This window comes from Carettochelys insculpta, chromosome 1 (assembly GCF_033958435.1).
Source record: "Carettochelys insculpta isolate YL-2023 chromosome 1, ASM3395843v1, whole genome shotgun sequence".
Lineage (NCBI taxonomy): Eukaryota > Metazoa > Chordata > Testudines > Carettochelyidae > Carettochelys > Carettochelys insculpta.
Window position 1 is genome coordinate 58,803,668 of NC_134137.1, and position 13,580 is coordinate 58,817,247.

The window sequence follows — 13,580 nt, forward strand, 5'->3', positions numbered from 1 at the left end:
AGATGGGCGTGCCTACCAGGCCCAGCTCCTGAGGGCAGGTGCAAGTGGCTCCATTCCACTGTATTTGCAGGTGTTGCCTCCCCACTCTTCCCATTGGCCTTGATTCTAGGCCAATAGGAGCAGTGGGTTGAAGCCTGCCAGCTGTGCCCAGATGGGACTTCCCTGTACTGCCATGTGGAGCCATTTCCTTCCCCATGCCAGGCAATGCCCACAAGCTGGACGCAGCTCACAACTTGCCTTGATCTGGCCCATAAGGCTCAGGGCTTTCCCTCCTCATAGCACCAGTGCAAGCTTGTCCCACTGTGGGAAGGGGAATCCTCAAGCCTCATGGGCTAGATCCAACCCAGAGGCTGTAGGTTCCCCATCCATGACCTAAGTAATGATTTTGAGGTTCCATTGCAACTGATATTTAAAGTTAAGCATGTCCTTTAACACCTTGCTAAATTAGGGCCACTATTATCAGGGCTTAATGCTGCTGCCTGTCTGCCCTGGCCCTCAACTCCCACAACTTCCTAGTATAATATTTCTATTGTAATTGCTATGCATTGTGAGATATTGTTATGCGGGTTTGGTTTTTAAATTATATGGGCTATCACTCAAACCATTCTTGTGTATATCTTCATTTCCAGTTAGAAACCAAGTTCTTGATCTGAAGAAACCCTCTGACATGATACCAGAGTCTGATAGCCATGTCTTTCTGAGTGCAACAGGTAAAAGTAGTCTCTTAAGAGCTTACAATGAGGGCCAATTCAATGCAAATTGGGGGTGGGGGAGATCAGGTCCATAAACTGGTCTCTGCAAATATGAGTCACAATTCCTTCCTAGATTGCCTGGTCATCCAGCAGGAGATATTCTGTTATTGGTTTGGCCCAAATTGCTAGGAGAAGGAGAACCAAACCAAAGCAAGCTCCTGGCTCCTCTTCATCTGCTCTCTACATCACATATGTGTATCTGTAATCTATATAATCTCATACTGTGTATGTAAAACACATCCAAAATTATATTAAGAGAATATTAAGGTTGCAAAGTCAAGCATTCAGAAGTTAGGAAGTGCCAGACTCCCAGCTGCATTTTGGGTATTGTCAGTGCCTTTTTTGTCAAAAAAAAAAAAAAAAAAAAAGTGCAGGGGTGCCAGCACTCAGCCAGATTTTGATGACACTCTGGCCTTTGGCCTTGTCTCAGTGAGTCCCACACTTCCAGCTGGAGTACATCTGCTGCAGAGTCTTGCTGTGACCCTAAGCATATCCCTTGTCTCTCTCAGGTCAGGGTCACAGCCTTCTGAACCAGTTTCATCATAGCCCAGCAAAGGGGTTGGTGGAAGAACGCCCATGGCCTCTGTGGCCACTTGGGCTTAGCTGTAGCAGTTTAGTCTCCTGTCCTAACAGGCACCTGTCTTCCCTCACATGGCATGTCCCTGTAGTAGATGAGAAAGAGCTGTGGGGAGCCCAGGCCTGCTTTCTACCCAGGTTCCAGCCCAGGGATGCTGGTAGAAGCAGCTATTGACAGCTTCCCCTTCACTACTGGAGCTACTACACTTCCCTGAGACACTTCCCTTTGTCCTGCCTGCACCCCCAATGCCTCCTTCACCCTTACCTCAGGTCTCCCTTCCTTGTGACTAGTTGGCATTTTATTGCCCAATACTTCTCCTGTCCTAGAGACTGACTGGCAGGAATGCTTTTAAACAGTATGGGTGGGGCCATAACTGGAGTCAGGCATCCACATTAGCCTAACAGCCCCAAATGACTCTCTGAAGTTTAATTGGGATCAGGTGACCACATTAGCATAACAGCCTCAAATGATTTTGTAGGTTAGAGTCAGGTGACCACATTAGCCTCGAGTAGCCTTTGATTTGGATTAGTCAAGGAAAAGAAAACTGATTCTCCAGTGGCCAATATATCTACCTTCAGTTACTGTACTGGGTCTGTCACAATATGCGCCACAAACATGATCACATACCATTTTTTCTTTGGAAGCCTTGCTTCACCCAATGAATAGGATATGCAGTACACAGTTAGTGAGCAGCTATTCATCCTTTTATTTTATTTTCATTGGCCTATTATAGAATGTCTATTCCTATTCAAGCCAGGATTTTTATTTGCCAGTTTGATAACTTGCTTGTCCCATGGTGCTTAGCAAAGCAAACTATAACAAGATTGTCATCATCTTGTCTTCTCTGTCACCAAGTATTGTGTACCTGTCTGGACACAACTGGATTGATCAGGATATTGTTCATTCATTAATCTCTAGGATTGCATTGGTTAAAGATTCAATTTCCTGAAGGCAGCAACATCTAGAGATTAGAGGACCACAGGAGCACAAGAGTAATAATTCCAATTTATTACAAGCTCCTTTTTAAAAAGTTGTCTAAGCAGATAAACAATCCCACAAATATTAAAATGCAATAACAGGTAAAGGGAGAATTTAAAGTGCTTGTGTTTAGGTCTATGACTAGTATCATTATTCACCTCAACCACTGATGGTGACGATGATGAAAATGATATCATCCTGGCATCTCCCCAGATGTTTCTGCTCCCCTGCCCACCCCCACGGCCCACAGGATAGCCTTTTATTCTTTTGTTTTGAGTTATGCTTATACATACTCATGCCCTTTTATAAATGAGGGTGTCCACCTCTTTTATGCTGTTTGGACTTCCATACCCCATAAACTTACTGGGGTGCCACTTTTCATAGGTTATCCTCTCAGACCAAGCCTATATTACAAACTTACATCACTATGGCTACGTCTACACGTGCAGCCAACATCGAAATAGCTTATTTCGATGTTGCGACATCGAAATAGGCTATTTCGATGAATAACGTCTACATGTCCTCCAGGGCCGGCAACGTCGATGTTCAACTTCGACGTTGCTCAGCCCAACATCGAAATAGGCACAGCGAGAGAACGTCTACACGTCAAAGTAGCACACATCGAAATAGGGATGCCAGGCACAGCTGCAGACAGGGTCACAGGGCGGACTCAACAGCAAGCCGCTCCCTTAAAGGGCCCCTCCCAGACACAGTTGCACTAAACAACACAAGATACACAGAGCTGACAACTGGTTGCAGACCCTGTGCCTGCAGCATAGATCCCCAGCTGCCGCAGAAGCAGCCAGAAGCCCTGGGCTAAGGGCTGCTGCCCACAGTGACCATAGAGCCCCGCAGGGGCTGGAGAGAGAGCATCTCTCAACCCCCCAGCTGATGGCCGCCATGGAGGACCCAGCAATTTCGACATTGCGGGACGCGGATCGTCTACACTGTCCCTACTTCGACGTTGAACGTCGAAGTAGGGCGCTATTCCTATCTCCTCATGAGGTTAGCGGCTTCGACGTCTCGCCGCCTAACGTCGAAGTTAACTTCGAAATAGCGCCCGACGCGTGTAGACGTGACGGGCACTATTTCGAAGTTGGTGCCGCTACTTCGAAGTAGCGTGCACGTGTAGACGCAGCCCATAACTACACAAGGTCTTATAGAGGGAATTGTTGGGCGACTTATAGGCTGCTAGCCTCACCTATAATCACTTATTTCAAGGTTAAGTTTGTTCTTTTTTCCCCTTTACAGCCTTTAATTTAAATACAATAATTTTGTTCTGATTTTTTTTTCCAATGTAGGGGATATAATGGGTGAGTCCATTCAAAACTGTCTCAGTCCAGCTGGAATTGATAAACTTATCAAAGTGCCAACTGGTTGTGCTGAGCAAACTATGGTGACAATGGCTCCAGCAACATATGCCATTGAATACCTGGATGCCAGTGAACAGTGGATCAACTTTAGCCCTGAACGGAAAGAAGAAGCCCATAACATGATTGCGCAAGGTATGCCAACTGCCCCTCCCCCAGTAACTAAACTGTGCTTTACTTGTCATCTGTTTGCACTGTGGAATAAACATTAGTATTAGACATTGGACTGAGCTTCATTTCAACTAACATGCAAAACTGTTGTGGACATTTAACAACAAATCTGTTCCTCCACCCGTCAAGAAGATGGTGAAAAAACTAATGAAATTCAAGCACCTATAGATAGTAGGCCAGGCTCACTTCAATACCTAGAAAGATAGTGAAACAAACTATTAAACAAGCATTTTATAAGCATGTGAAGGATACAGGGTTATAAGGAATAGCCAGCATGGACTAGTCAAAAATAAATCATGTCAAGCAACCTAATTTCTTTCTTTGACAGGGTTACTGGCTGTGTCTGGTAGGGAGCCAGGAGGAAGCAGTAGATATGATGTGTCTTGATTTTAGTGAGGCTTTTAACAGTCCCCTGTGATAGTTTCATCAGCAAACTAGGGAAAAGACAGTCTAGATTTAATCAATATAAGGTGGGTGCTCAAGTGTTTGAAAGACCACACTCAAAGGGGAGTTATCAGTGACTTGCTGTAATGGGATGGGATATCTAATGTGGTCCTGATGGAGTCAGAGTTGAGTCTGGTATAATTCAGTTTATTAAGTAATGATTTTGGCAGTGGAATGAAGTGTGTGCTTATAAAATTTGGAGATGACATCAAGCTGGGAGGCATTGCAAGCACTTTGAAGGAGAGGATTAGAATTCAGTTTGAAGAAGTGGTCTGAAATCATCAAGATGAAATTCAGTAAAAGCCAGGACAGAGTACTTCATTAGGAAGGCAAAATCAGAATGCACAGCTGCAAAATGGGGAATAAAGGGCTAGGCAGTGGTGCTGCTGAAAAGGATCTGGGGGTTATAGTGGATCACAAATTGAATATGACACAACACTACGATGCAGTTTCAAAATATGTTAATACCATTCTGGGGTGTGTTAGCAGGAGTGTTATGTGTAAGACAAAGAGCAATTGTTCCACTGGATTCCTCACTGGTCAGACAACAGCTGAAGTACTGCATCCAATTCCAGGTGCAAAATATTAAGAAAGATGTGGACAAATTAGAATTCCTTGCATTTTAGGAATCCTGCCTGAGGCACGTTAAAGAACCTGGTTTTCAGAAAATACTGAGTACCTGGCCCTTGAACATGATCCTTTTAAAGGTGCCCTAACACGGGCACCAAAAATGGGTGCCTGAAATCAACCACATTTTAAAATCTGAGCCCTCTTCTCCATAGACGTCCATTTCATCAGTTCCAGAAGCCAACTCATGTCTCCAGCCAGTTGTCATCTTATTCTGCCCCACCTTCTGCCAGAAGAACTCATTCTCTTACTCAGCCAAGGAGCTAATAGGTAACTCAGTTTTGGTCTTCACAAACAAACTGGCGTGTAACTCTACCCTCACTAACTTACTGCAGGATAAGTATACATGTAGATCATCGTGCACTTTTTTCTGCTCTTGCTACAAAGGAGTATAGCCAAAGTGTACTATGGAGCTTTTAGTGCATGGCAGCAGAGTACACAAAGGGCTTGTCTACACTTGACCCCAACTTCAAAGGGAGCATGGTAAGCAGGGCCACAGGTGATTACTATTGAAGTGCTGAGGTGAATGCTCAGCACTTCATTAGGCTAATTTTCCCCACGGCAACTTCAAAGCTTCAAACTTCGAAGTGCCGGCATGTGTGTAGCAAACTTTTGAGGAGTAAAGGGACTTTGAAGCAGACACAGCCATAGTGAGCAGCAGGCTAGCGTGGGAATGAGTATGGCCAACTAAGTGTTTGTGTAGACAAACCCTTCCTTCACTCAAGCACCTTTACACTGGGTCAAAACCCCAGAATGACTCTCAAAATCCCGGATGCAGCCAAGGCTGACTGTGTGTTGGGACATGTTGGGGGTGAGAGGAGGGCAGGGCAGCCTAGATTGTAGCCTGTGATCTGGGCAGTGCTATGACCTATAGGCTGCTGGTGACTGGTTGTCATAACTTACACTCACCTGAAGGGCAGTCTATGCCACACCAGGGCCTGATGAACATCCCAGATTTTGGAAGGTGTACAAATGATTTAAAGTCATCCCTTCCATCTAACTCCATGGGCTATGAGTGCTGCATTGTGCAGCAAAGAATCTAATCCACGAAGAATAATGACAGCGAAAAGACTTGTTTGGCGGGTAACTAAATGGAGATCTTTGACCCTGATGTATATCCATTATCAAGAGCCTCACCTTTGTTCCCAGCATCATTAGATTCACTGCACCTGAACAATAAATCAGAGTGCAATAGAGACTTGAAGTATAGTTACCATGTGTTGCATACATGTGGCTGGAAAACAGAAACACTCTGAACCTGAGGTGTTTGGTCAAGAATCATTTCATATTTTAGCAGTCTACAATCCCCCAAGGAAATGCAATGCTATTGCGTTCCTAGTGATTAATTATTATTAATAAAATACAGTTCTATTGAGCCTTTTATCAATACACCACGAAGAACTTTAATATCACATTAATGGTGGGAAAATGAGGTCCAGAAAAATGAAGTGACCTGCTCAAGACAATAGCAGAGCTGGGGATGAGGCCTAGATCTCCTGAGTCCCGTTTATGTGTCCACTCTGCCAGACCTCACTGCCTCTTTTGTGTCCTATTTTGAACCCTTGTAGAAAGTGGCGTTCCTGGGAATGGCTTTCCATGGCCATCACAGGCAGAAATTCCTTGGTGTATCCAAATGCTTGTGATATTGATTTCCTTTTATGTCAATTAGATGGAACTCATTCTTGCTTTCCTCTACTTATTTCCAAAGGCCTGCTGTCTAATCTCACACACACACACACGCGCGCGTGTGCATGCGCCTTTTATGAGGAGCAAACAAAAGCAACGGAGTGCTCTTTCTTGTTAACCCAGGTGTTGAATGAAAAAAACGTAAAATACTTCAATACAAGTCTATGTACAGTAATATACTGAAATGATGTATTTGCTTCTTTGTGCAGGTTACACAAGACTTCTTGAATTTCAGAAGGAGGATGGCTCTTATGGAGCATTCAAAACCACCCCCAGCAGTACATGGTAGAGTATACATCATAATCAGCCTTAGTAGTCGAGGTTTTTTTTTAAATTCTAAAATGTTAGTGTTCTCACCCACAGAGCCAACATACTGTCAGAAGTTCAGTTTCTGGCCTTTGGGGCCATATTGTCAAACTGAACCCTTATACTTGACAAATTGGCTACACAGGCTAACTTGGGTACTCCTCTGAGAGTTTTTACTATATGTTTGAGTGCATCTCATATGTGCAGATTAATAAACTACATACACAGCTACTTTAGTAGACTCCACACGTGCACAATCAGTATTTGTAAATATATGGATGCCACCAAGTTGGATTCTTTGGCTTTTTATAGCCATATTGTTTCTTTTGCTAATAAAATGAGATTGTTTTTTTCTTAACAGCTTCCGTTACACAGGTAATGCTAATGTAATGAGGTAGGCACATGCAAGCATTGTTTAATAAAAAATGCAAACACCTGGGTGGACACTTTATATATTAAAACTGCATATACTGGTTTAATTTGAATCCTTTGATGCAAGAAAGGTATCAACACAAGTGTTGTCTGGTTTAACTAAAGCAATAGAAATTTACATTGCTTGATAAGCTAGTGCAACCTGCTGTGTAATGAGGCTGCCATCAGAGATGAGACTGTCTCTGTCTCTTTCTCTATAATATAGACTTAGATTCACGTAAAACTGTTGTCAGCAGAGAATAGGGTGTGCTGCAGAAGTGAGCAGTGGCATGCCCTGAGGTATGAATTGCTCTCAGATTCTTCAGTCGTTCTTCATGCCCCATATATCTTTTGTCATTGCCCCATAGCTACCATGTAGCAGTCAACATTATAGGCAGCAGAAGCTTGTGCAAATGTGATCAGTATCTCCTGACCAACTAGTTAATGTTAGTGAACCATAAATATAAATGTGTTTCGAAAATGAAACCAGCATCTTTTATACAGGCTAACTGCATTCATTGCTAAAGTGCTCACAAGGTGCCGAAAATACATCAATGTTGAAGACCGTTACATACATAAAGCTGTTTCCTACTTGCTTAGCCAACAACAGGCGGATGGGTCATTCCGTGACCCTCACCCGGTGATGGACAGACTTATGCAGGTTGGTCATTGATCATTATAAGGACCTGTTCCCATGGGGGCCAAATCCTCAGCTGTTGGAAATTTGTGCAGTGCTCTTGAAATCCCTGAAACTATGATAATTTAGACCAGCTGATGATGTGGCCCAGTTTTTTATTTTGTTTCTCACCTGGCCCCTGATTCTGAATTTTATCTTTTGCTTCCCATATAATTGTGTGCAGGGAGAGGAAAATCAACAGCTTGTGCAGGAAAATATTTTTACCTCTAAAAGGCTGAGCATTTAGGGCAGACTGGGAGGAATTAAGGACTCTTTCCAAAGGCAGAGGGTGCAGAGAGAAACCACAAAACAATTCACGAACCAGAAAAAGATGCTGCTCAGTGAGAGACTGAGGGAACTTAATCAGTTCAGTTTATTAAGAAAATCAAGTACTCAGTCAATTTATAGCATATAAAAACCTCCATGAGGTGAAAATACCAAGTGCTAAAAGGCTCTTTAATGTAACAGAAAAAAAAACATAACAAGAGCCAATGGCTGTAAACTGAAGACAGACAAATTCAAATTCATACGGCACACATTGACCAGGACAGCATTTAATACTGGAACAAACTACCAAGGGAAGAGGCAGATTCTCATCTTTTGATGTCTTCAGTTCAAGGCTGGGGGCCTTCCAGGAAGATATGCCATAGACAAATGAATGGGCTCAGTATAGGAATAAATGGGGTAAATGTACAGGCCTGCGTTATAGAGGGTTAGGAAGAAAATCCAGTGGCCCTTTTAGACCTTAAAAGCCATGAATCTATGAATGAAAAAGCCTTGTGTGTTGGAACAAAAGTGTGGCTTGGACAATGGAGAAGGAAGTTAGGGTGGGAACATTAGCAACAAATGTGTGACTGGGAGGTGGTGGTTATTTTTCACACAAACAAGCAAAAGTAGGCTTGTTCAATTAGATAATTAAACAAACATGCCTTCTCTAGAAGATTTACCATGGTTAACCTTTTAGGGTGGAGTTGGGAAAGATGAAGATCATTTGACTTTGACGGCCTTTATAACCATCGCCATGCAGGAGGCCTTGGTGACTTACAGCGACTCCAAGTCTTCTGGGGTGGTAAGAACCCTGTCTTTCTCTTACTTTAAAATTTTTCTCTGTATTTTTTCACATATTTGTTTTATGCTGGCATCTGTGGCCCACTCAGTTTAGCGTCATGGAGATTCCGGAATAGGTCATTGGACTCATCTTCACTCCTGGGGATGCATTTCCACCAGGGCAGAGCTCTTACACGTCTTCAGCCAGATTCAACCTGACTTACTGTTGGGCAACATACAGTCAGAGCACCCTGCTTGGCTGGAGAAGTGCAATACAGGCACAAGGTTTCCTCCACCATGGGAAAACTGCACAACCCCAAAAAGGCACCCTGCAGGCCAGCAGGCTGGAGGATACATGGATGCAATGCACCCGGTGGGCTGCCCCCCCTAGCAAGCTTCCCTGGAGCCCTGGGTAGATTTTAACCCTACTCTCCTCCAGGGTGGAGGTGGAGGGAAGCCAGGTAGCAGCAGCATCATGGGTGAATCCTTTCTATAGTGCACGAACTGCTGGCCCAGAGAAATGTGATTTTACACAAGTTTGGATGGACCAGGCCCCATTGTCAGTGGCATGCTTATGAAGTGTTTTGCCTTTCTATAGCTGCTTCCATTTGAAGAGCTCACTTGTAAATGAATCAGTCCTCACAATGCACCTGTGAGGTTGGAGGAGCTGTTATTCCCATCAAACAGATGGATGAACTTGGATACCAACACTATAAATATGGTTAGAAAATGAAGCCAGGTAGAAAAGTCATGTCCTGTGAGCTTCAAATGCAATAATGATTCTGTAATCCATGGTGAGATAATACAATCATGGTTCTAGGTGGAAGCAGGAACAGAGGAATATAGGCATTGTCAGACTTAATCAAACCCAGGGTCCGTCTAGTCCAGTATATTGTTTCAACAGTGGCCAGCAGTAGATGCTTCTGTGGTCAGTACAAGAGACCTGTTAACTCTAATCATTAGAAACTGGCTTAACTCTGGAAGCATAAGCTATGTCTACACCACATCCTTATTTCAAAATAAGATATTCCAGAAGAAAGTTTCTGGAATAGGTTATTTTGAAATAACACAAAATGCATTTCAAAATAGCTAAGCACTATTTTGAAATAGTGTATCCAGACTCTACAGAGCCTATTTAGAAAAAGAGCCATTGGGTGAACTATGGCTTTTTTCAAAATAGGCTCTATTCACTGTCTACAGTGCTCCTATTTTGAAATAGGCACTATTCCTTGTACAGTGAGGTTTACCTTTTTTCCAAAAAAGCTGTCCGCTATTTCACAATTACTTTGACATAGCAGGTGCATCATGGGGACACTTACAACGTTTTTTTTCAAAATAATGGCTGTTATTTCGAAATAAGTTTTGCTATATAGGCACACCCATAATGTTTAATCTCTCTTCCAAATCCCATGTTAGAATCCACTGTTATACGTTTGTATGGTTTTGATATCTGTGTTGACACCCAGTCCTTTTTATGGCTCTTATTATGTTTTTGGCCTCAATGGCATCCTGTGGCAATGATTTCCACTGTTTAATTAGGCATTGGTGTGAAAGTGTATTTCCTTTTATTTGTCTTGATTTGAACCGGAAGTAGTGATAATACCCCCAGATCCTGAGGCCCGCACTCAGGCAAATTACCAGTTTTGGCTGAGAATGGACTAAGTAAAAACTGAATTAAAAACCCAGCTTTGGCCAAACAGTGCCTGCTTAGCATTTTTCCAGCACTTTACGCTTTCAACATACTGGGCAAACGTTCGTCTTAAAGTATCTTGATGTGGCACACACTATTTCCTGCATTGTCTTCCAAGCCTTCATCTCCCAGACATTTAAGATCTAGGAACTATTGCAATCAGGAGCTAGAGCTGCCTGCTCATCTTGCCCGAAAACGTATCTATCAGAGAGTTTCTGTTGAGAATTTTGTACACCTTGTAAACAGAACAACTGCAGCTCAAGTAGCCCATTTATTTTAGCATAGGCAAGCCAGTGCTCATCTCAGAAATCATTTATTCCCTACCAAAATCTGCAACAAAAAGAATTATTTTGCACTATTCTTAACCATAAAGTCATTAGGGTCACCCTCACTCCCATTAATTTACTTTACAAATAGCTGTATTATATTGTTACAATTAATTGGAAATGGGGCTGTCAAGCAATTAAAAATTATTGCAGTTAATCAGGTGATAAATCATACACTTAATAACAGAATGCCATCTATTTAAATATTTTTGAATGTTTTCTACATTTTCAAATATATTGATTTCAGTTACAACACAGAACAAAAGTGTACACCACTCACTTTGTATTTATTTTATTACATGTATTTGCAATACAAAACCCAAAAGAAATAGAATTCTTCAATTCAACTAATACAAGTACTGTGGTGAAATCTATAACATGAACCTTGAACTTGCAAATGTGGAATTATGTACAAAGAAAACTGTATTCAAAATAAAACAGTGTAAAACTTTAGAGCCTATAAGTCCACTCAGTCCTATTTCTTGTTCAGGCAATCGCTTTGAAAAATAAGTTTATTTATGTCTTCTTGTTCACAGTGTCACCTGAAAGTGAGACTAGGCATTTGCATGGCACTGTTGTAGACAGCATCACAAGATATTTCCATGCCAGTTTCACTAAAAAGGCCTGCGTCCCTTCATGCTTCTATCACCATTCCAAAGGACGTGTCCATGCTGATGATAGGCTCTGCTTGATAACAATCCATAGCAGTGTAGCATGACACATGCTCATTTCCATCACCTGAGTCAGATGCTACCAGCAGAAGGTTAATTTGCTTTCTTGAGGATTGGGTTCTGTAATTTCCATATCAGAGTATTGCTCTTTTCAGAGTTCTGAAACATGCTCTGCATCTTATCCGTCTCAGATTATGGAAGTCACTTCAGTTTCTTAAACCTTGGGTCAAGTGCTGTAGCTATCTTTAGAAATCTTACATTATTACCTTCTTTGTGTTTTGTGAAATCTGCAGTAAGAGTGTTCTTAAAACAAATTACCTCAGCTGAGTCAACAAGAAGTTGTTGTTGTTTTTGAAGATACAGGCTAACTCGGCTACCCTCTGATACTGTGTTGAGTCATCGCTCAAGACTAGTAGAACATAAATGTTTTAGTACATGGGTAAAACAGAGCAGGAAATATATAATTCTGCCCCGCACCCCCGAGGAGCTCAATCACAAGCTAAATAATAGATTAATTAAATAATTGCCATTAGCCAGCAAGCATGCCCTCTGGAATGGTGGCTAAAGTTAGAAAGGGGCATATAAATGTTTAGCATATCTTGAACATAAATACTTTGCAATGTTGGGTACAAAAGTCCCATGTGAACACCTGCTCCCAGTTTCAGGCGACATTGTAAATAAGAAATGGGCTGCATTAGCTCTTGTAAAAGTAAACAAACTTGTTTGTTTTAGCAATTGGCTGAACAAGAATTAGGCCTGACTGGACTTGTAGGCTCTAAAGTTTTCATCTGTTTTTCTATGAGTGCAATTAAGTAGCAAAAACAAAATTTTTGCCCTTTCACAATAAAGGGTACAGTACTTGTTGGAGGTGAAATAAAGGACAGTATTTCCTCTGTTTTTGATTTTTATAGTGCAAATATTTATCATCAGAAATAGTAATATAACGTGAGCCATGTACACTTTATATTCTGTGTTGTAATTTAAATCAATATATTTGGAAATGAAGAAAAACTTCCAAAATATTTAATAAATTTTAATTCTTATTACATTAACAGTGCAATTAAAACTGTGATTAACTATGAATTTTTAATTGCAATTAAGTTTTTTAGTTAATCGTGTGAGTTAACCATGATTAATTGACAGCCCTAATTGGCATTCAAATCAGTGTAACTTGTGTACAGGTTTTGTACCACTCTCCAAAGTGATCCATTTTTATTTCCTCAGAAACGAGGCATTGAAAAAGCTTTTGCTTATGTGAATAGACAACTGTCGCCTCAGCTGAACTTCTACTCAGTCACAATCTCTGCTTATGCATTGTCTCTTGTGAAACGCAATAGCTTAGAAGCCAAACGGGCAGAACAGATTTTAAGAGAAATTTCTACACTTGATGCAGGTAATAATTATTCTTACACTGCTGATTCAATTTATAAAGTGTTCTTCCCAACATAAGCGCTTGGGAGCAAGGACATTAAAAATAAGATCAAGTACGATAAGCCCAGCATGTTTAATGTAGTTAGTATGCAGATTACTAACTTTAAAACTATTGGAATAGCAATTCTACCTTTAAGTTACCCCAGAAACAGTCTTAGCACTACACTAAGTAGGTGTTGCATGCCTTGTGATCAGTGCTTTCTAACATCAGGGTCCATACATAGTGACCAATGTTAAAATGACTGAATTTAAATAACAACTTTGTTAGAAATCGGACTTTGCAATAGCCTTTGGTTCCCCTATCTATGTATACCATCAAAGCAGCGGTGGCTGTGCCTTGGGTGGAATCATTGCTATTTTTTCCAATTTTTTTTTTAATTGAGCTAAATTGAAATAATTTTTTTGGAAAATGTCTTC

At 41.5% G+C, this 13,580-nt stretch overlaps 1 protein-coding gene across 1 annotated transcript in view; it reads left to right on the forward strand.

Annotated features, from left to right (window-relative positions):
* LOC142004841 (complement C4-A-like) overlaps positions 1-13,580 on the forward strand; it is an 85,267-nt gene that overhangs the window by 48,964 nt on the left and 22,723 nt on the right. The window contains exons 23-28 of the mRNA XM_074982525.1: positions 630-710; positions 3,609-3,812; positions 6,815-6,890; positions 7,827-7,983; positions 8,963-9,067; positions 12,957-13,125. Coding sequence (XP_074838626.1) covers positions 630-710; positions 3,609-3,812; positions 6,815-6,890; positions 7,827-7,983; positions 8,963-9,067; positions 12,957-13,125 — 792 coding nt within the window. The remainder of the gene's footprint in view (positions 1-629; positions 711-3,608; positions 3,813-6,814; positions 6,891-7,826; positions 7,984-8,962; positions 9,068-12,956; positions 13,126-13,580) is intronic.